Here is a 24,338-nt window from a genome sequence, read left to right as displayed (position 1 = left end):
TTGTCTAAAATTTTATGTAATTCAGTAAACAGAATATATATTCCATCATTGCTAGAGCGATCCATATGGATCGATGAAGAGGCGAACTAATAATGGGATTTTTCGATAAACAGGAAACTTAAGATTAAAATGCTCCGCGATGGAAATGAGGGAATGTTCACAATACCTGGATTTAGTCAGATACAATTTGAGGGATTTTGTAGGTTTATTAATCAGGGTTTAATGGAAGAATTTAATAAGTTTCCAAAAATTGAAGATACAGATCAAGAAATTGAATTTAAATTATTTGTGGAAACATATCAATTGGCAGAACCCTTGAGAAAAGAAAGAGATGCTGTGTATGAATCACTCACATATTCGTCTGAATTATATGTCCTTGCGGGATTAATTTGGAAAACCAATAGAGATATGAAAGAACAAACAGTATTTATTGGAAACATTCCTATAATGAATTCCCTCGGAACCTTTATCGTAAATGGAATTTACAGAATTGTAATTAATCAAATATTGCAAAGTCCTGGTATTTATTACCGTTCTGAATTGGACCATAACGGCATCTCGGTCTATACCAGCACCATAATATCAGATTGGGGAGGCAGATTAGAATTAGAAATTGATAGAAAAGCAAGGATCTGGGCCCGTGTAAGTAGAAAACAAAAAATCTCCATTCTCGTTCTATTATCAGCTATGGGTTTAAATCTAAGAGAAATTCTAGATAATGTTTGTTATCCTGAAATTTTCTTGTCTTTCCTAAATGATAAGGAAAAAAAAAAGATCGGGTCAAAAGAAAATGCTATTTTGGAGTTTTATCAACAATTTGCTTGTGTAGGTGGGGATCCAGTATTTTCTGAGTCCTTGTGTAAGGAATTACAAAAGAAATTTTTTCAACAAAGATGTGAATTAGGAAGAATTGGGCGGCGAAATATCAACCAAAGATTAAATCTTGATATACCTGAGAACAATACATTTTTGTTACCACGAGATGTATTGGCTGCTGCAGATCATTTGATTGGAATGAAATTTGGAATGGGTACACTTGACGATATGAATCACTTGAAAAATAAACGTATTCGTTCTGTAGCAGATCTGTTGCAGGATCAATTCGGACTGGCTCTTGGTCGTTTAGAAAATGCGGTTCGAGGAACTATATCTGGAGCAATCAGGCATAAATTGATACCAACTCCTCAAAATTTGGTAACTTCAACTTCATTAACAACCACTTATGAATCATTTTTCGGTCTACACCCTTTATCTCAAGTTTTGGATCGAACTAATCCATTAACCCAAATTGTTCATGGTCGAAAATTGAGTTATTTAGGTCCTGGAGGGGTGACAGGTCGAACTGCAAGTTTTCGGATACGAGATATCAACCCTAGTCACTATGGACGTATTTGCCCAATTGACACCTCCGAAGGAATTAATGTTGGACTTATTGGATCCTTAGCTATTCATGTAAGGATTGGTCATTGGGGATCCATAGAGACTCCATTTTATGAAATCTCTGAGAGATCAAAAGAAAAAGAAGCACGGATGGTTTATTTATCACCAAGTAGAGATGAATATTATATGATAGCGGCAGGCAATTCTTTGGCCTTAAATCGAGGTATTCAGGAAGAACAGGTTGTTCCTGCTCGATACCGTCAAGAATTCCTGACTATTGCCTGGGAACAGGTTCATCTTCGAAGCATTTTTCCCTTTCAATATTTTTCGATTGGAGCCTCTCTCATTCCTTTTATTGAGCATAATGATGCCAATAGGGCGTTAATGAGTTCTAATATGCAGCGTCAAGCAGTTCCGCTTTCTCGGTCCGAGAAGTGCATTGTAGGAACCGGACTAGAACGCCAAGCGGCTTTAGATTCTGGAGTTTCAGTTATAGCCGAACATGAGGGTAAAGTTATTTCTACGGATACTCACCAAATTGTTTTCTCAGGTAATGGAAACACTCTAACTATTCCATTAGTTATGTATGAACGTTCGAACAAAAATACTTGTATGCACCAAAAACCTCAGGTTCAACCGGGTAAATACGTTAAAACGGGACAAGTTTTGGCGGACGGGGCGGCTACCGTTGGGGGCGAACTCGCTTTGGGAAAAAATGTATTAGTAGCTTATATGCCATGGGAAGGCTACAATTTTGAAGATGCGGTACTTATAAGTGAGCGTTTGGTCTATAGCGATATTTATACTTCTTTTCACATCCGAAAATATGAAATTCAAACTCATATGACAAGTCAGGGCCCTGAAAGAATTACTAACGAAATACCTCATTTAGAAGCTCATTTACTCCGCAATTTAGACAGAAATGGCATCGTGCTGCTCGGATCTTGGGTGGAAACAGGTGATATTTTAGTAGGTAAATTAACGCCTCAGATAGCGAATGAATCGTCGTATGCACCAGAGGATAGATTATTACGAGCCATACTTGGTATTCAGGTTTCCACTGCAAAGGAGACTTCTCTAAAACTACCTATAGGTGGAAGGGGTCGAGTAATTGATGTGAGATGGATCCAGAAAAAAGGGGGTTCCAGTTATAACCCAGAAATGATTCGTGTATATATTTCACAGAAACGTGAAATCAAAGTGGGTGATAAAGTAGCAGGAAGACATGGGAATAAGGGTATTATTTCTAAAATTTTGCCTAGACAAGACATGCCCTATTTACAAGATGGAACTCCGGTTGATATGGTCTTCAACCCTTTAGGAGTACCCTCACGAATGAATGTTGGACAGATATTTGAATGTTCGCTCGGCTTAGCGGGAGATCTTTTAAATAGACATTATAGAATAGCCCCTTTTGATGAGAGATACGAGCAAGAGGCTTCAAGAAAACTAGTGTTTTCAGAATTATATGAGGCAAGTAAGCAAACAAAAAATCCATGGGTATTTGAACCCGAATATCCAGGAAAAAGTAAAATATTTGATGGAAGAACTGGAGATCCTTTTGAACAACCTGTCCTAATAGGCAGGTCCTATATACTTAAATTAATTCATCAAGTTGATGATAAAATCCATGGACGTTCCAGTGGACATTATGCACTTGTTACACAACAACCCCTTAGAGGAAGGGCAAAACAAGGTGGCCAACGAGTGGGAGAAATGGAAGTTTGGGCTTTAGAGGGATTTGGCGTTGCTCATATTTTACAAGAGATGCTTACTTATAAATCAGATCATATTAGAGCTCGTCAGGAAGTACTTGGTACTACGATTATTGGAGGAACAATAGTTACTCCTGAGGATGATCCAGAATCTTTTCGATTGCTTGTTAGAGAACTACGATCTTTGGCTCTGGAACTGAATCATTTTCTTGTATCTGAGAAAAAATTTCAGATTAATAGGAAGGAAGCTTGATCTGATCTGAATGAATCAGAATTTCTATTCTATGATTGACCGGTATAAACATCAACAACTTCAATTGGACTAGTTTCTCCTGAACAAATAAGTGCTTGGGCTAACAAAATTCTACCTAATGGGGAGGTAGTCGGAGAGGTGACAAAACCCTACACTTTTCATTACAAAACCAATAAACCAGAAAAAGACGGATTGTTTTGTGAAAGAATATTTGGACCTATAAAAAGTGGAATTTGTGCTTGTGGAAATTATCAGTGATCGGAGCTGAAAAGGAAGACCCAAAATTTTGTGAACAATGTGGAGTCGAGTTTGTTGATTCTCGTGTACGAAGATATCAAATGGGATACATAAAACTCGCCTGTCCAGTAACTCATGTGTGGTATTTAAAACGCCTTCCTAGTTATATCGCGAATCTTTTAGATAAACCACTTAAGGAATTAGAGGGCCTAGTATACTGCGATGTGTGATTTGATCGAAATTAGCATTTTACAGATTCGAACTGAGAAACTGTCATCCCATTGAATCTGATTGGGATGCCCCTAGTTTGACATGTCTATTGGGACGAGTAACATGAAGCTCAGATTTATGGGTGTATTCAATACTTCCAAAAAAAGGGGAATTGATCTATGGTCGATTCTTTACCAGATAAAAAAGAATTGCTAGTTCTACCTCGTGACAAAAAAACTTTTTCTGTTCAGTTCAAGTTTAAGTAAGCAAATATAGCATGGTTATAGGAGTTTATCCATCGCATATATGCTTCAAGGGACATCACGGCCTAACCATCGAGGTGAGTAGGGACCTAAAAGATCGGATAGCATATATAATATATCGACAAGTAAATCCCTTCCGAATTTAAAACTATTCTTTTCAAAAAAAGATTCATCATTCGGAGGAAGTAGACTACTCAAAATTTTTAGATTTCATTTAGTATGTCGTAATTGAATAAGTCATTTAGAAAATTTTCATTTCCGATGAACAATGAATCAATCAAATATAGGTTCCCTTTATTTACTGAGAACTTGAGTAAAGAGTAGTTCTTTTGGGGTTTTTTTAAACAAAGCCAGAAAAATGATAAATAATCGCTTTGTTTAGTTGACTTAACTACTTGAGCCGGATGAGAGTAAACCCTCACGTCCGATTTTGAAGGGGGGAATCCTTGAGGAACCTATCTTGATTTTTCTTTTGCTAGGCCAATAGCTAAAAAACCTACTTTCTTACGATTACGAGGTTCATTCGAATATGAAATCCAATCCTGGAAATACAGCATCCCACTTTTTTTTACTACCCAAGGCTTTGAAACATTTCGAAATAGAGAAATCTCGACTGGCGCAGGTGCTATTAGAGAACAATTAGCCGATTTGGATTTACGCATTATTACAGATAATTCATTGATAGAATGGAAAGAATTAGGAGATGAAGGGTCCACCGGAAATGAATGGGAAGATAGAAAAATTCGAAGAAGAAAGGATTTTTTGGTTAGACGCATGGAATTAGCTAAACATTTTATTCGAACAAATGTAGAACCAGAATGGATGGTTTTGTGCCTATTACCTGTTCTTCCTCCTGAGTTAAGACCTATCATTCAGATAGATGGGGGTAAATTAATGAGTTCGGATATTAATGAACTCTACAGAAGAGTTATTTATCGCAACAATACTCTTACTGATCTACTAACAACAAGTAGATCTACACCGGGTGAATTAGTAATGTGTCAGGAGAAATTGGTACAAGAAGCCGTAGATACACTTCTGGATAATGGTATACGTGGACAACCAATGAGGGACGGGCATAATAAAGTTTACAAATCATTTTCAGATGTAATTGAAGGAAAAGAGGAAGATTCCGCGAGACTTTGCTTGGTAAACGAGTCGATTATTCAGGTCGTTCCGTCATTGTTGTAGGTCCGTCACTTTCCTTACATCAATGTGGATTACCTAGAGAAATAGCAATAGAACTTTTCCAGACATTTGTAATTCGTGGTTTAATAAGACAACACGTTGCTTCCAACATCGGGATTGCTAAAAGTAAAATTCGAGAAAAGATCCCATTGTATGGGAGATACTTCAAGAAGTCATGCAGGGGCATCCTGTGTTACTCAATAGAGCACCGACCTTGCATAGATTGGGCATACAGGCGTTTCAACCCATTTTAGTGGAAGGTCGTGCTATATGTTTACATCCATTAGTTTGTAAGGGTTTTAATGCAGACTTTGATGGAGATCAAATGGCTGTTCATGTACCCTTATCGTTAGAAGCTCAAGCAGAGGCTCGGTTACTTATGTTTTCTCATATGAATCTATTGTCTCCAGCTATTGGTGATCCCATTTCTGTACCAACTCAAGACATGCTAATTGGACTTTATGTATTAACGCTGGGGAATCGTCGAGGAATTTGTGCAAATCGCTATAATTTCTCTAATTGCAAAAACGATCAAAATCAAACTCTTGGCAATAATAATTCTCATGCGACGAAAGATAAGGAACCCTTTTTTTCCAGTTCCTATGACGCACTTGGAGCTTATCGGCGAAAACGAATCAATTTGGATAGTCCTTTGTGGCTCCGTTGGCGACTAGATCAACGTGTCATTATTGGATCCAGGGAAGTTCCGCTGGAAGTTCAATATGAATCTTTTGGTACCTACCATGAAATTTATAGACACTATTTAATAGTAAGAAGTGTCAAAAAAGAAATAAGTTCTATATACATTCGAACCACTGTTGGTCATATTTCTTTTTATCGAGAAATAGAAGAAGCGATACAAGGATTTTATCGAGCCTACTCGTATCCTAGCTAAACTAAGTAATTAGGGGAGACTCATGAGAATTGGAGCTTTAATGATATCATAATTCCTGAATTTTTATGTGAATCAAGATTGAGTAAAGGAAGTTTTTGAATCACTGACTCAGACCTATTGTAGAATCCTACTCAGCAGAATAGGGAGGTACTTATGGCAGAACGGGCCGATCTGGTCTTTCACAATAAAGTGATAGATGGAGCTGCCATGAAACGACTTATTAGCAGATTAATAGATCACTTCGGGATGGCTTATACATCACACATTCTAGATCAAGTGAAAACTCTGGGTTTCCAGCAAGCCACTGCTACATCTATTTCATTAGGAATTGATGATCTTTTAACAATACCCTCTAAGGGCTGGTTAGTGCAAGATGCTGAACAACAAAGTTCAATTTTGGAAAAACACCATCATTATGGCAATGTACACGCGGTAGAAAAATTACGTCAATCCATTGAAATATGGTATGCTACCAGCGAATATTTGAGACACGAAATGAATCCTAATTTTCGGATGACTGATCCCTCTAATCCAGTCTATTTAATGTCCTTTTCGGGAGCTAGAGGAAATGCATCTCAGGTACACCAATTAGTAGGTATGAGAGGCTTAATGTCCGATCCCCAAGGACAAATGATTGATTTACCCATTCAAAGCAATTTACGGGAAGGGCTCTCTTTGACGGAATATATAATTTCTTGCTACGGGGCCCGCAAAGGAGTTGTAGATACTGCTGTACGAACATCAGATGCTGGCTACCTGACACGTAGACTTGTTGAAGTGGTTCAACACATTATAGTACGTAGAACAGATTGTGGTACTATTCGAAGTATTTCCGTAAGTCCGAGAAAGGGGATGCCAGAACGCATTTTTATCCAAACACTAATTGGTCGTGTTTTAGCAGACGATATATATATCGGGCCGCGATGCATTGCCGCCCGAAATCAAGATATTGGGATTGGACTTGTCAATCGATTCATAAGTTTTCGAGCACAACCAATACGTATTCGAACTCCATTTACTTGTAGGAGTACCTCTTGGATCTGTCAATTATGTTATGGTCGTAGTCCCACTCACGGTGACCTGGTCGAATTGGGAGAAGCGGTAGGTATTATTGCGGGTCAGTCAATTGGGGAACCAGGGACTCAACTAACATTAAGAACTTTTCATACGGGCGGAGTATTCACGGGGGGGACTGCTGAACATGTACGAGCTCCCTTTAATGGAAAAATCAAATTCAACGAGGATTTAGTTCATCCCACGCGTACCCGTCATGGGCATCCTGCTTTTCTATGTTCAACAGATCTGTATGTAATTATTGAAAGTCAGGAGATTATTCATAATGTAAATATTCCTGCTAAAAGTTTGATTTTAGTGCAAAATGATCAATACGTAGAATCAGAACAAGTGATTGCTGAGATTCGTTCCGGAGTAGCCACTTTAAATTTTAAAGAGAAGGTTCGAAAACATATTTATTCAGAATCAGAAGGAGAAATGCACTGGAGTACCGATGTCTACCATGCACCTGAATATACTTATGGTAATGTGCATCTATTACCAAAAACAAGTCATTTATGGATATTAGCGGTAGGTACGTCAAGATACAGTATTGTTTCTTTTTCCCTTCACAAGGATCAAGATCAAATAAATGCTGATTCTGTTTCTCTCGAAGAAAGATATATTTCTGACCTAGCAATAACTAAGGATCTAGCGAGACATCCATTGTTTAGTTCGGATTCTTCTAGTAAAAAAAAGGGGAGGACTCGTCATTATTCAAGACCTGATCGTAGCATATCCAATGGTCAGTCGAATTTAGAACAATATCCTTTAATTCTGCACCAAAATGCTGATTTTTTAGCCAAGAGGCGAAGAAATAAATTCATAATTCCAGTACAATATGATCACGAATGTGATAAAGAACTCCTACCCCATTTTGGTGTTTCGATTGAAATACCCATAAATGGTATTTTACGTAGAAATAGTATTCTTGCTTATTTCGACGATCCCCGATACCGAAGAAACAGTTCTGGAATTACTAAATATGGGGCTATAGAGGTCGATTCAATCCTTAAAAAAGAGGATTTGATTGAATACCGAGGAGCAAAAGAATTGAGTCTAAAAAAAGTAGATCGATTTTTTTTCATTCCCGAGGAAGTGCATGTCTTACCAGGATCTTCGTTGATAATGGTCAGGAACAATAGTATTATAGGAGTGGATACACCACTCACTTTAAATATAAGAAGCCGAGTAGGTGGATTGGTTCGAGTGGAGAGAAAAAAAAAAATAATAGAACTAAAAATATTTTCTGGGGATATCCATTTTCCTGGGGAGACAGATAAGATATCCAGGCATAGCGGCATCTTGATACCACCGGGAACGGGAAAAATGGATTCCAAGGAATACAAACATTTGAAAAATTGGATCTATGTCCAACGGATCACACCTACTAAGAAAAAGTATTTTGTTTCAGTTCGACCCGTAGTCACATATGAAATCGCGGATGGCATCAATTTAGCCAAAATTTATCCACAAGATCTTTTGCAGGAAGGCGATAACATCAAACTTAGAGTTGTCAATTATATCCTTTATGGAAATGGCAAGCCAATTCGAGACATTTCTAATACAAGTATTCAATTAGTTCGGACTTGCTTAGTATTGAATTGGGACCAAGAACAAAATAGTTCTATAGAAGGTAGTCATGCTTCTTTTGTTGAAATAAAGACAAATGATCTAATTTGCGATTTCATAAGAATTGAGTTAGGTAACTCCCCCCTTTTGTACACCGGAAAAAGAAATAGTAAGGTGGGTTCAGGATTGATTAGCGATAATGGATTAGATTACAACAATATGAATCCTTTTTTTTCTAAAACAAAGATTCCATCATTTCCCACACATAAAGGAACAGGCGGTACGTTGTTGAATAGAAATAAGGAATCTCAATCTTTGAAAATTTTGTTATCATCGAACTATTCTCGAATTGGTCCATTCAAAGGTTTGAAATCTAACACTACCACTGTGACAAAACAATCAATTAAAGCGGATACCGTAGCTCCAATTAGGAATTGTTTAGGTCCTTTAGGTACAGTAGTATTCAAAATTGCCAACTTTTATTCATCTTGCCATTTAATAACTTATAATAACACTTTGTTAAAAAAATATTTCTTACTTAACAAATTTAGTCAGACTTTTGAAGGACTTAAATTTTTTATTATAGATGAAAATAAGGGTATTTATAATCCTGAGCCAGCCCGTAAGATAGTTTTTAATTTATTTCATTTAAATTGGCATTTTTTCCATCCCGCTTTTTGTGATGAAACAGCCACACTTATTAGCCTTGGACAATTTTTTTGTGAAAATGTATCTCTACTTAAATACGGATCACAGAAAAAATCGGGTCAAGTTCTAATTGTTGATGTTGACTACTTAGTTATAAGATCAGCTAAACCTTATTTGGCTACTCCAGGAGCGACGGTTCACGGTCATTATGGAGAAACCCTTCATCAGGGAGATACATTGGTTACATTTATATATGAAAAATCAAGATCGGGTGACATAACGCAAGGTCTTCCAAAAGTGGAACAAGTTTTAGAAGTGCGTTCGATTGAGTCAATATCAAGAAATCTGGAAAAGAGGGTTAAAGCATGGAATGAACGTATATCAAGAATTCTGGCCACACCTTGGGGGTTCTTGATTAGTACTGAGCTAACGATCGCCCAAAGCCGGATCTCCTTGGTTAATAAGATCCAAAAGGTTTATCGATCCCAAGGGGTACAGATCCATAATAGACATATAGAAATTATTGTACGTCAAGTAACATCAAAAGTCGTGGTTTCAGAAGATGGAATGTCTAATGTTTTTTTACCCGGAGAACTTATAGGATTGTTGCGAGCGGAGCGAGCAGGGCGTGCTTTGGATGAAGCAATCTGTTATCGAGCAATCTTATTGGGAATAACGAGGGCATCTCTTAATACTCAAAGTTTCATATCTGAAGCTAGTTTTCAAGAAACTGCTCGAGTTTTAGCAAAAGCTGCTTTACGAGGTCGTATTGATTGGTTGAAAGGGTTGAAAGAAAATGTTGTTCTAGGGGGAATTATACCTGTTGGTACCGGATTCAAAAAATTAGTACACCACTCAAGGCAGCAAAAAAACATTCATTTGGAAATCAAAAATAAGAATTTGTTCGAAGGAAAGATGATAGATATCTTATTTCACCATAGAGAATTTTTGAGTTCTTGCATGCCAAATAATTTTCAGTAGACATCAGAAGAATCATTGAAACGATTCAACGATGCCTAAACTAAAGTCAAAATAAGTTTATTTATTTTATATTTATATAATTTTATTAGCCGGTCATTTTTTTATTTGATGATCGGGGTAGATCATACTGAATTTAAAGTCATTAATGTTTTGGAGCGTATATCAAGGGTCAATCTTCCGTATAAAGTTCCATCGGAACAATTATTTATTTTACATACCTCGTCTCTTTAGTTTTTTTTAAGAAAGAGGAAGCAAGTGTGGGGAAAAATGACAAGAAGATATTGGAACATCAATTTGGAAGAAATGCTGGAAGCAGGAGTTCATTTTGGTCATGGGACTAGGAAATGGAATCCTAGAATGGCACCTTTCATATCCGCAAAACGTAAAGGTATTCATATTATAAATCTTACGAGAACTGCGCGTTTTTTATCAGAAGCCTGTGATTTAGTTTTTGATGCAGCAAGTAAAGGAAAACAATTTTTGATCGTTGGCACAAAAAATAAAGCAGCTGATTTAGTAGCATCCGCTGCAATAAAGGCTCGTTGCCATTTTGTTAATAAAAAATGGCTTGGTGGTATGCTAACGAATTGGTCCACTACTGAAACGAGACTTCAAAAGTTCAGGGATTTAAGAGCGGAACAAAGGCTGGGAAAACTGAACAGTCTCCCAAAAAGGGATGCAGCAATGTTGAAGAGACAATTATCTACGCTGCAAACATATCTGGGTGGGATCAAATATATGACAGGGTTACCTGATATTGTAATTATTGTTGATCAGCAAGAAGAATATACGGCTCTCCGAGAATGTGTCATTTTGGGTATTCCGACGATTTGTTTAATTGATACAAATTGTGACCCAGATCTTGCAGATATTTCGATTCCAGCTAACGACGATGCTATCGCGTCAATCCGATTGATTCTTAACAAATTAGTCTCTGCAATCATTGAAGGGCGTTCTAGCTATATAAGAAATCATTGATTATTATTATTAATAAGATAAGTCAATTACTTCGATAAACTCTATATAGATATTTGATTTATTGGATCGGTTACTATTCCTGTATTTCGTAAAAACATAAAAACGAAAATAGTCGGACTTGGGATATTATTAAGTACTTAGTATCCTAAATAGACCACTTATGATTAAAATGGGTCAGTTGAGAAAGAGATGGTTGAATCAAATCAAAATAATTCTTTTTTTAAGTTAGATTTCTGTCAGAGGACAATATGAATGTTATACCATGTTCCATTAACACACTCAAAGGGTTATATGATATATCGGGTGTAGAAGTAGGCCAACATTTATATTGGCAAATAGGAGGTTTACAAGTCCATGCCCAAGTTCTTATTACTTCTTGGGTCGTAATTGCTATCTTATTAGGTTCAGTTACCTTAGCTGTTCGGAATCCACAAACCGTTCCGGCTGACGGTCAGAATTTCTTCGAATATCTCCTTGAATTCATTCGAGACTTGAGTAAAACTCAGATTGGAGAAGACTATGGTCCTTGGGTTCCCTTTATTGGAACTATGTTCTTATTTATTTTTGTTTCTAACTGGTCAGGTGCTCTTTTACCTTGGAAAATTATAGAGTTACCTCATGGGGAATTAGCGGCGCCCACCAATGATATAAACACTACAGTTGCTTTAGCTTTACTGACCTCTGTCGCCTATTTTTATGCCGGTCTTAGCAAAAAAGGTTTGAGTTATTTTGGTAAATACATTCAACCAACTCCAATACTTTTACCAATTAACTGCTCAAGTGTGCAGCCTCTAGATGTATCCACGTGATCCTCAACACGTCGAATCTCCTCCTTCTCATTGACGAGCCCCATTCAATCTTCGTCGTTGTCGTTACGTCGTCTTGATCGCATCAGGCATGGAGAGGGGTGTTAGGAGAAGGGAAAATAAGGGGAAAGCCCCCTGAACGCTTCTGGCCTGGGTGAATTTTGTTCAAGGCCTTCCTATATTTATACCAAGTAGGTATTTTTCATAAAAACCCCCAAACTTAAGTATTTCTTCTGACGTCCAAAAGACCATTTGCGTGTGACCCTTTAGGCCCACGTATCAGTCTAGTTAATGAGTCCAGTGGCCGAATAACCTTTACTGGCCTTAAAAACTAATTAACTATATCAACATGTAGATTAATTAATGTCGGATCAATTTAACCCAATCAATAGGTCGAGTCTCGAACACGTGGGGTGCCAAGCTACACATCGTGCTCTAGAAGATGCAAAGGAGTGTGTATTGACTCACTCATGGAACTTGTTCATCATCTGTTATCGTGTATGTATAGTCCCTCATCCACTTGACGCTCCTTAGATGACTTTTGGTATGGTCAACTGCCAAACCTGAATCGGTCATCCGAGTTAGTACTGATGCATTCGGAAATCATTGGAGAACTCTTCTCCGATATTTCACTACCTTGGCCAAGGACTTCATTGCATCGTCTTCCTTGAGCTATCACCTCTTCTACCGAGGGTGGACGATCCCATCTTGACCACTCAATCATCTCTGTGAACTTCTTGACCACCCAAATTATGACCGTTTAGAATCCCATGATTAGAGACTCGTTGGCCATAGTCAAAGTATAACTGTCCATCCACAAGACGTCTTTGGTGTCTCAGGTCTAAGGACCACTTACACAACTATGACGTGAATCGACCTGATTCACAGTTCAATTTAGTGAACTCTTTCCACTAAAGAGCACCCACTATCTATCCTTAGTGCCTACCACACTAATGGCTACGGGACTGGCCATACTCATCATATGAGTGAGGCTAGATAGTGCTATTCTATCTGGATACTTCGATGCCCTTCTCGAGTATCCTTCCAATAGGAATGTTTAAAACACATGCTTAAATACTAGTGATCTCCGTATTACGATCTCATCATAATTCACTAAGTCTGATCATGTATTCATGGACTTCATTATAAGTATCACACGTGCACTATAATAAATATGTTTTATTAATGAACATGGAACGAGATGTAGAATGTGTGATTGGCTTACCGGCCACATATATTTTCTTCAATAGTGAGTTTTTGAAATCCATCAACTGTGTTCTTTGTGTCCTAAGTGTGTGGGAAGAAGCAACAGAGAAGTGGGGGAGCTTACCTGCACTCAAAAATCACCATGATCCTAGCAAAACGTAAGGATTTATAGTAAGCATTTTTGCCTTACGCTGTTATTTCTCAACATCGTCAATAGCTCAAATCAATTTCACTACCATATCTCACCATCACATCACCTCTATATGTTCTCCAAATCATGTCTTACCACCTTCACGTCATTGTCTTATCGTTAACTTACTCATCAATTATCAGATTTGACTTGTTCTCTATCCCTTTCTCATCACTCTTCTGTCATCATTATTTCATTCTCCCATTCCCTCAATCTTCTAAAACCCAAATTATCACTATCTACTAACTACTCTCCTCAACTTAATATCACTATCTCGTTCAGTATTTTCTATTGATTATGTATTTAGTAATTAAATCTTCCCATCCCAATAATTGCCGTATTAAGAATATTAAGCCCTTAATCATTGTCCCGTGTGGAGACGATCCGTACTCATCACTAGCTAAGATTACTGAGTGAGTACAGGTTTATATATTTTTTATTATTGAATAATCTCAAAAATACCAACAAGAAGTTTAAAACCCTAATTTTGAGATTATCAATCAGTCGATAAGGATCATTAGGCCATAGAAGTCATTAACCGGACTCATACAAGGGACTAGAATGTCAAAATCAAATGGCATCTTGGATGTAGGAATAAGTTTTTTTATGAAACATTCTTGTAAGGTATAAATAGGAGAAAGAGCTGAACAAAATTATAATATGCCATAATTCTCGAGGGACCCATCCTTATTCTCCCTTCTCTCCTCCTATATGACATCCCCTCCTAATGTTGTCAGAATGGCAAAAAAATCTATGGTGGATCAATATTAGTGCGCATCAGGATGGAGGAGGATACATCTACATGCTGGATACTTGACAATTCAACACACTCTCTTGAAGAATCATGGAATGATCCATGCAAAAGTGATTCAATCATTAATGTAAAATTCCATAGATAATTCATGCGTCTTCTTACAATATGTGAATTGAATAATTTTTATGTCAATCACAGCGTCAGAACTGAACTTGGAGAGGATTCAGTAGGAGAGGGAAAACAGGCACAAATAAAGGACAATGTGCGTTTGTTCTTTAAACATTTTTTTAACATTTAAATATTTAAACATTTGTTCTTTAAACATTTCAACTCTTCCTTTACATTTAAACATTTTTTCAACACTTTTATGATGTGTTTTTTTATTCAAAACATTAAGTTTCTTAAGAATATTCGCCTGAATTTACATAGATGAGGCACACGACAGCTCAGGAAGGAATTTGAATTGATGTGTTATTGGGCAACGGGTCCGTTTCATAACTTCACTGCCGTAAATATCACTTATTTTCTCACTCTATGTGGAGTCCATGGATAGAACATAACCAATAACTTTTTCTGGGACAATAGCCGAAGAATGATAAAATAAGAAATGAAAATAAGAGTGATTTTCCATTTTTAATCACTTTTTTTGTCTATAAGTGATGTTGATCGTTATTGATGATGATTGTTTTGTAAATAATGATATCATCTTCTATGTATTCATACATTCTTTATGCACCACAAATACCAACCGAGAAACTCATCAAATCATTGATCTCTAATCTACTTGGATGTTTTCCTTCACCCAAAGTGATAGACTTTCATTCCTCCAGAAGGCAACCAAATGGAAAATGTTCAGTTACTTTTGAGTATCTGAGGTTTGATTTCACATTTTTTTCCTGAAATTTAATTTGATTGGTTTGTTTGACATTTTCATCGTCTTATCTGTTTTTCTAATTTTTTTCAATCTCAAACCTACGTTGAACTACTAATTTTGCCTTATATTGATCTATTTTTATTTTTTCCAACATCTTTATCACTTTATTTAAGCTTCCACCATTATTTAATATGTTTAATTACTATTGAACCATCCCTGATTGGCTGGAATTGATTTTTTCTGGATTTGTCTTGGACACTTTCATCATATTCTCTCTGTGTTTGCTACTCGTGTCTATCTAAATACTATCATTTGGTCTTCAATTGAACTTTTGGGTATGGTTTTTGGACAGTTTCATCATCTTCCCAGTTTTCACTATATTATCCATCTCCAACCAGTGTTGAAACACTGTTGTTTGGTCTTCAAAATTTTGTTATGTGTTTTTGTCATTTTCATCGCCTTCTCTGAGTTTCTGTAATTTTTTATATGGCCAAATCATTTTAGCCATCCTTCTTTGGCCTGAAATTGATTTTTTTGGACATCTTCAATGAGTTTCTTTAATATTTTCTGTCTATAATCGAAATTGAGCCATTTTCAGTGAGCCTGGAATTTATCTTTGTTGGAAATTTCCATTAGTCTCTCTATTTGTAGAGTATTATCATCATATACTATATTTTTGCCTTTAATTGTTCCTTCTTAGATGATTAGACATATAAAATATTGATTATTTTTACTGTGTATCTTCCAGTTCAAGTGATGTTTTATGGGGCATTGGATCTGTTTCATGCCTTCACCATCCATAAATATCAGTTTCAAGCGATTTCAGACCATAATCAACACTTTTTTCTATGAAAAGGAATAGAATAATATAATAACATAGCAAAACTAATCCTCCAATTAAAGTGATTATTTCATATACATTTATTTTGAGACAGCTTTGAACATTAAATTTTACCTCTACTTAAACTAGCCCTCTAGAAAAACCACTATCAAGTATGATAACAAATTTGATCAGAGAGATTGAATGATTGCGTGAAATGCAGTATCAAAAATCGACCAATCCAATTTGATTTGATTGCCAAGGTACAGGAGAACCATATAACAATCGTAACCCAACTTATAGGCTTACTTCTTGGCTGTTTTTGCCTTGATTTTGATGTCATATTTTACTTTTGTGAAATCAACTAAGGATGACAGGATTTTCTGAATGCATCATCAAAGTTAGATCAATCCCATTCGATTTGATCAATAGGATTTATGTCAACCATATTTGGCCGTTTTGTCCTTGACTTTGATTCCGTATCTGACTTTTGTGCAATTGAGAACCAGCGACACATTTTATTGTAGTAGATAAATGATTCTATGATTCCATCATCAAATTTGGATCAGACTAATCAGATTTGATCACTAGGGTCTACGTCAAACATATAAAAATCACTACCAAAATTTTAGCCTTACTTCTTGGCTGTTTTGGCATAGACTTTGACATCATACTTAACTTTTTCTGACATTGACCATCTTTAACACAATTGACTTTCACTTTCAAGCTAAACGGATATCAAAGAAAATTCAGATTTATTCTATCTTAGAAGCAACAATAAAAGTGATCTTCTGATTTAAATGATGATCTTCAGAGGCAAGTTTAACCATTAAATTTTATCCCCAGAGAGAATTTGGTTGGATCAGGCAGACCGGAAACTAGGCCAGACCATGAACCAGGGCCTTAGATATCAGATATAGGGAGTGCCACGTCCGGGACGTGACGCCCCGGACGTGACAGGACAGATGACGATCTGTGATGGACGGTGACATGATGAAAGTTTCGTCACGACACCGTCCCATCATACGTCCGAGGATTTCGGAAAAATCCGTCACGTTCGTGTCACCTTCATGGTTTGCGGCGTCCCCGTCATGTCCCCATCACCGAACGGCGTCACCGTCACGTGTGACAGGAAAAACAACCATGCGTAGGAGAGAGAATTAGAGGAGCATATCTCCAATTATCTTTGGACGGCATCCGTTTGCACACGTGAACTAATGCAGGGACTTTTCTGCAAAATGCCAAGAAATCGAGTTAGCGACACCACGTGGCGAAATCTCGGCCGTCAAAAAGCTTAAATCTAATGATCTTTAAGCTTCATAGGTCATTTTTAAAAAACCTTCACGACCGTCATCTAAGGCAGCCGTCACGTCACGTCATGTCACGTCACTCGTCCGAGACCCCCTGTCACCGTTGCGTCACCGTCACACCCAGTTTGTCATCTGTCACCATCAGCCCCTTATTTCGCCATCGTCATGTCGTCCGTCACATTGCTGTCACCGTGATGTGTGACGTGATGGATGACGGCTGCCGTTCCCTAATCTCGTCGCTAATAGTAATAGAATGAGTAAACTAATTATAATTGGTGAGTGAATTTTCTATTTTTATTAGAAATAAATTGATTTGAATTAACAATTTGAGTTTTTTCTTTCAAATTTTAAATGTCTTCATTCAGATATTAGATTATCTTCCTCCGGCTGCGGCAGAGAGGCAGGACACGCGGTAGCGGAGGAGAAGAGGGAAAAGAAGGGCTATTTCCTCTTCACCGACTGCCATGGCGAGCTAAACCCATCTCCCCCTCTCCAAACCCATCACGCCCATGGCTTCTCCTCTCTCCTTTTCCTCTCGCTCTCCCCTTCTCTCCCTTCCGTCGTCCCAGCCCAAATCCCCCCCTTTCCGACCTCCAATCCTTCATGGGTACTCGCTAATTCGATCGAAATCGCCGTCCTTGACGATAATCCGGGCCAAGAACGACAAGGGAGACGGCATCGCTCCGCCGGACCGGCTCCTCTCCGCTGCCTGCTATCTCTACCCTTTCCTGGACGGAGTTCAATACGGCAAATACGTGATAACCCAGTTCCCGGCTTTCCAGTTACTTCTGCAGCCACTCGTGCCCGCTATCCGGTTATTCAAAGGATTCCCTCTCAATGGGCTTCTCATCTTCTTCACCTTGTACTTCGCCGTGGTGAGGAACCCGGGCAGCTTCAGCCGGTTCGTCCGGTTCAACACGATGCAGGCTATCGTCCTCGACGTGCTGCTCATCTTCCCCGACCTGCTTGAACGGAGCTTCTCTCCTCGCGGCGGCGTTGGGCTTGATTTGATCATGAGCTTGGACAGTACGGTGTTTCTGTTTCTTCTCGTCTCTCTCGTCTATGGGTCGTCTTCTTGTCTCTTTGGGCAGATTCCGAAGCTCCCCATCGTTGCCGAGGCTGCGGAGAGGCAAGTCATGTGAAGAAGCTCTCGATTCTTTATTGGGGATGATCTGGGCTTGAAGCTAGAACTTTGTAGAGTGTTCTCACACGATGGTTCACGGCTGGTCTTCCCGAAACTCTTGATTTTGTTTGTATAAGCTCGTTTATTTTAGCCAAATTCTATAGCTGAGATGGAAGAAGATTAGATGCCTGGTGAGTCCGATTCAGCTCAAGCAGTGCTGTTAAGTTATGTTTAGGAGACGGATATGAGTTAGCATTTCTTGGCCATGAACTTTGTACGAGTGTTCTCACCTGCTGCTTCATGGCTGATCTTCCCAAAGCTCTTGGTTTTTTGGTAAAAGTTTGTTTCTTTTAGCCAAATTCTATAGCTTGGATGGAAGAAGATGAGATGCCTGGTGAGCCCGATTCAGCTCAAGCAGTGCTGTTAAGTTATGTTTAGTAGACGTATACAAGTTAGCATTTGTTAGCATTTAACTGGAGATGATTACAATCTGGACTGAGAAAACTTTCTCAGGAGAGAGAGGGAATAATCACCTAACTAGAGAAGTGTAGTGATCTTTCTAAGAGTAGACGTGGAGAACTTTTTGTGGGGAAACCTGCAAGTCAAGTATTCTACCCAACCTTATGAGTATTCGATCAAAAATAGTAACAGTTCACATGAATGGCCACTATTTTCGACAGTTATATGATTCCAGAAGATGATCCAGAATTGGGTCAAACACGTTTTTAGAAGTGGACAATAGAGTGGTTGTACCAGCCAAAACTCATCTACGTATGAATGTAATACCTGCTGATGTGCTTTATAGTTGGGCTGTACCTTCGTCAGGTGTCAAAGTGGTAGGTGTGATCTTGGTTTGTCTTGCTGTGGATTGGCGTATTGTCAGAGAAGAGAAGGCCAAATCTGAGATGGAGACGGAGAGAAGAACTCATTAATTGTGGACTGAAAAGTCATCCATAAGGTATTTGGAAACCCCCCTCCCCAATTGCATTAAACTTATATTTCGGTGACTTACATGAATTTGAATTGCTTCTGTCTGAATGTCACGTTTCAATTTGGATATGCTAACTCCTAGGCTCTGAATCAACCTCTGGTTGTCCTGTTAAATAATTTAATGGGGGACTCATCTGCCACTGGTGTAGGGAGGCGGTAGGAATGTATTCATAATAGATATGCTAACACCAGCTGCCGTTGTCTTTAAACTACAATCAACGGATGGAAGACTTGATAAAAATATTGTTATATTTTGAATAATTCATGACGCTCTTATGGAATGAAAATACAATTTTTTTAGGACAAAAGATACACGGAAGTAGATTGTGTTTAGAATATTAATAGAATGATATGCTTCACTGCAAAAGGGGAGCCATTGGTGGGGAGAGAAAAGACCCAAGAAAATCACTCAAATGAGAGTTTAATTGAGCTCGTTACCTCTATTATTGATGTGAAGCAATGAAGTTCATTGAAGATAATTTGACTTTTCATGAGTCATACTTCCATATTTTCATTGAATATCTTGCTTTAGAAATGTAGGGATCTCTTCATGACATGTCTCTTTATTTCAAATAATGAATTTGATGAAAAATAGCATCCAAAAAGAATTACTACGTCCTAGTATCTTATGATGATGAATTCTAAGAAATGACTTGTATCCTATAAATTCCAACATAGAACATCATGTTTAATCTGTCATTATACTTGTTGGATGATCAATTGATAACATGTTAGGTGTCACGTTACTAAATGTTATTCCCATGGGGATTTCACCACTTTTTGCCAGACTGCTCGGAATTAGCCTCACATCAATGATAAGTGATCAGCAATAGACACAAGCTAGAAGAGTAGGTGGTACGAATGATAATTATCAGATTCTGGGCCATGATCAACAATCTGAAATAATTCACACATCAGAGAAAAACAAATCAAAATGAACATATAAAATAAAGATAAATGATGAAATAATCACCTTGTCCAGAAAGGAACTTGCTACGACTTGATTCCTTGAACGAGTCACAAGAGCCACACAAATGTCTGGATTTTAGCTGTATTCGTCCTCGTCCTTTACATGATAATTAAGTAACTTCAGTCCTTTACATGATAATATCATTGTGTTCTACATGATAAGCACCATCATTGATTGGGAATGATGTTCTTATTGTTCTTGTTACACTAGGAACGGAGGTTGCCCAAAGAGAGAGGGAGGAGGGGCACTCAAGAGAAAGTCACTATATTTTTTTTCATTTGGGGTTTTATACTTTTTTTATTCCTAAAGACATGTTTTACAAAAAATCTCATAACTGAAATGTATCACTTGACATGCGGTAAATCTTGTATCTCTAACCGTCCAGGCCCATGTACTAGTCCAGTAAATGAATCCCTATTCTAACTAACTCTTTATTCAATCAGTTGTTCACTACTAATAAATCCATAAGTTTACCTTGAAAACTGATTTGTCCCAAGGCTTCTCACCGAAAACTTCATCAATTATCACCAGTTATCATTCATGGAGGCTTTAACAAAATTTATTTTTCTCATCTATTATCATGTATAAATAATTCTTCATCTATGCGATAGTGTCATGATGAATCAAATAGTAGGTGATAAATCAAACCCTTAAGTGAATTGTTTAATGACTTTAAATATTTAAGTTTATCATTTAAACATCATTTAGCACTTAATTCATGAAGTTGGCCTAAATTAGTAATTGAGTATTTATAAGTATCCTTTTAGACTAAGCCGACTTGACTCTATGAGTCAAGTGGAACAAATATCACTCCTCTTTTAGAGTGTTTGACATTTTCAGGTTTAGGTCTCATTTGAGGGTTATTGGACTCAGGAAAAGAGGTTCAAGAAGGCCCAACCACATTTAGAGCTCTAGGAGTGGCCCAGAGTTACAGCTTGCATGACTTTAATGAGCCTTTGATGAGCCTTTAATCTCATTAAGGCCAAATCTTCAAAAAAAAGAAAGTCAAGTGAGCGACCATAATGAGGAGCAATTAGAGGACTTAAACCTGATTGGAGGACACCTCTTCACCAGGATTGAAGCTGCAGAAAATATCTGGACCATTCAAGGCCTTCGGAGTGTTGGGTTCTAGAGGGCTAGATCTAGATGAACAAATCAAAACGATACGCAGCTAAAGACATTTGCGAATCGAACGGTAATCAAAACCATGAAACAAAGTACCTTTACACGGATTGCATCAGTGATTTCTTGGATCTTGGAGCGAGCCGATTCGAGCTACTCAAGTATGCAACCTCTAGATGTATACACGCGATCCTCGGCACGTTGAATCTCCTCTTTCTCTTTGACGAGCCCTGTTCAACCTCCATTGTCGTCGTTATGCCGTTCCGATCTCATCGGGCATGGAGAGGGAGGGGTGTAGGGAGAGTGGAGAAGAAGGGGAAGGCCCCTAAAAAATTCGAGCCTGGGTGAATTATGTTCAAGGCCTTCTCCTATTTATACTATCTGGGTATTTTTCATAAAACTCCCAAAACTTAAGTATATATTTTGACGTCCAAAAGACCATTTGCGTGTGACCCTCTAGGCCTATGTATTAGTCTAGTTAACGACTCCAGTGGCCCAATAACCTTTATTGGTCTTCTAAATTAATTAACTATATCATCATATAGATTAATTAATGCCGGAACGATTTAACCCAATCGATAGGTCAAGTCTCCAACATGTGGGGTGCCAAGCTACACCTCGTGTTCTAGAAGATACAAAGGACTGTGTATCGACTCACTCTTGGAATATGTTCATCATTAGTTACTGTGCACGTATCGTCCCTCATCCACTTGACGCTCCTTGGATGACTTTTGGTATGGTCAAGTGTCAAATCCTAATCGGTCATCCAAGTTAGTACTGATGCATTTTGAAATCATCAGAGAACTCTTCCTCGATATTTCACTGCCTTTTCCAAGGACTTCATCACATCGTCTTCCTTGAGCTGTCACCTCTTATATCGATTGTGGAGACGATCCCATCTTGACCACTCAATCATCTTCGTGAACTTCTTGATGTACCCAAACTAAGACTGCTTAAAATCCAATGATTAGAGACTCGTTGGCCATAGTAAAAGTACAATCGTCTGTCCACAAGACGTGTTTGGTGTCTCAAGTCTAAGGACCACTTACACAACTGTGACGTGAATCGACCTGATTCACAGTTTGGTATAATACCATTCATGAATTCGTACGGATCCATTTAGTGAACTCTTTCCACTAAAGAGCACCCACTATCTATCCTTAGTGCCTCCACCATAATGGCTACGGGACCGGCCATACTCATCATATGAGTGAGGCTAGATAGTGCTATTCTATTTGGATACTTCGATGCCTTCTCGAGTATCCTTCCAATAGGAATGTTTAGAACACATGCTTAAATACTAGTGATCTCCGTATTACGATCTCATCATAATTCACTAAGTCTGATCATGTATTCATGGACTTCATTATAAGTATCATATGTGCACTATAATAAATATGTTTAATTAATGAACATGGAACGAGATGTAGATTGTGTGATTGGCCCAGTCACATATATTTGCATTTGGGAGATGCAAGGGTCATCATTTCTCTCTCTTCCCTATATAAGCCACTCACAATCCAATGTAATACTCACTCTTGTTTCAGTCTAAATCCAAGCTTTAGTAGCATGTGTGCAATTGTTCCTGAGTCATCTTACCTTTAGTGAGACTTGGGTAGAGCAGGGGCATTCCAGAGCAAGAGCTGTTAGGGAAGTGGAAGAGCCTTTGATCGCCTTGGGCCTTGGCGGGTGTGACAAAGAGGTTCGATCACTATTTATTTCTCTCATCCCTTTCTGTTCACCTTTGTCTGCAGGTTAGTCTTGAAGCAGCTAGCCAACATCTAGACGGTTCCAAGGCCTCCAACATCTGGACGGTTAATTTTTTATTTATTTTAAATTTAAATAATTTCCTAAAAATCTTCAAAATGCCCAAAAATCATACTTTGTCTAAAATTTTAGTAAATAATTTAAATAATTTACTAAAAAATTTTAATTATAATTTTAGTAAATATAGTTACTTTGCTTTATAGGTAATAAATTATAAGTATGAAACAAACTTATGCAAATCTACCAAAAAAATATTTTAAAACTAAGAATTCACTAATTATTACTTTGCTCTATGAGGATCAACCTTTACTCTCTCTAGGCTTGTAAGGTTTATAAATATTTTTGTTTGAATTCAGATTACCTAAACGACTATAATTAATGATTACTTAATCATTAATCTACCCCAAAATCTGAGTTATCATGTCATGTGGTCAAATCCTAAGCTAGAAATAGTGCTCGAATCTGACACGTGCCGCCCTCCGTTCTTCGAGTGGAGCACTGAGCAGCCTTGCTTTGTTGTAGCGTAAGTCTTCATGTGTAGCTTAAGATTTCATAAAAGGGGTTAGAGGAGAGGGTGGGGATGCAACCCCATCGGGGAATAGGATCATTGCATTAATATCGTAATGAGGTTACATTGTAGTCATGGACAATACATGGGGGAAGATGAGGGATGATACCATAGTAACAAGACAAGGTGCCATGCGCTTGGGTAAGATCGCTCTTGTGCCTTGAGGCTCGCCGCTTCACGCGTGCGCCCCCCAGCCACGCTGCTACATACGTGCCCCCAGGCTGGCGCTGCGCGCTCGTGGGCATGGCGCTAGGCCATCTGCCACCCATCCCAGCCTTGACGCACCATGCGCCGCCAGCACCCGCACTAACACCTATCGCACGTGGTCCGCTTGAATGCCGCCGTGCTTGGCACCTCAAGTTGCTTGGCCCCAAGGGCACCAAGCGCCCACGCCGTCTCGGTGCTCTCTATGTGTCAATGCCTTAGCCCTAGCACAAGGTCTTCTGCCGGTGCCCCGCACACGCG

General features: G+C 38.2%; 1 protein-coding gene and 1 long non-coding RNA gene across 3 annotated transcripts; one reads left to right on the top strand and one right to left on the bottom strand.

Moving 5' to 3' along the window:
- The first annotated feature begins 17,720 nt into the window (after nucleotides 1-17,720).
- TIC20-V (TIC 20-v-like protein) lies at nucleotides 17,721-18,619 on the top strand. The gene has a single exon (XM_078587543.1). It carries the CDS (start codon nucleotides 17,843-17,845, stop codon nucleotides 18,473-18,475), a length of 633 nt encoding a protein of 210 aa, XP_078443669.1. The 5' UTR covers nucleotides 17,721-17,842; the 3' UTR covers nucleotides 18,476-18,619.
- A 333-nt stretch (nucleotides 18,620-18,952) lies between these two features.
- On the bottom strand, nucleotides 18,953-21,869 carry LOC144713062 (uncharacterized). Of its 2 annotated transcripts, XR_013583946.1 has the most exons (5): nucleotides 21,638-21,869; nucleotides 21,480-21,558; nucleotides 20,420-21,404; nucleotides 19,469-19,655; nucleotides 18,953-19,356 (listed from the first exon to the last, which is right to left on the bottom strand). It is a non-coding gene; the product is annotated as an uncharacterized LOC144713062 (long non-coding RNA). The 2 variants fall into 2 exon arrangements; XR_013583945.1 differs by having other exon boundaries at nucleotides 20,420-21,558.
- Nucleotides 21,870-24,338: the final 2,469 nt, after the last annotated feature.

This window comes from Wolffia australiana, chromosome 15 (assembly GCF_029677425.1).
Source record: "Wolffia australiana isolate 7733 chromosome 15, ASM2967742v1".
Classification (NCBI taxonomy): domain Eukaryota; kingdom Viridiplantae; phylum Streptophyta; class Magnoliopsida; order Alismatales; family Araceae; genus Wolffia; species Wolffia australiana.
This window is presented reverse-complemented; position numbering and strand designations above follow the sequence as displayed.

Coding starts and splice junctions, on each gene's coding strand:
- TIC20-V (XM_078587543.1), top strand. CDS start 17,843: ATGGCTTCTCCTCTCTCCTTTTCCTCTCGCTCTCCCCTTCTCTCCCTT.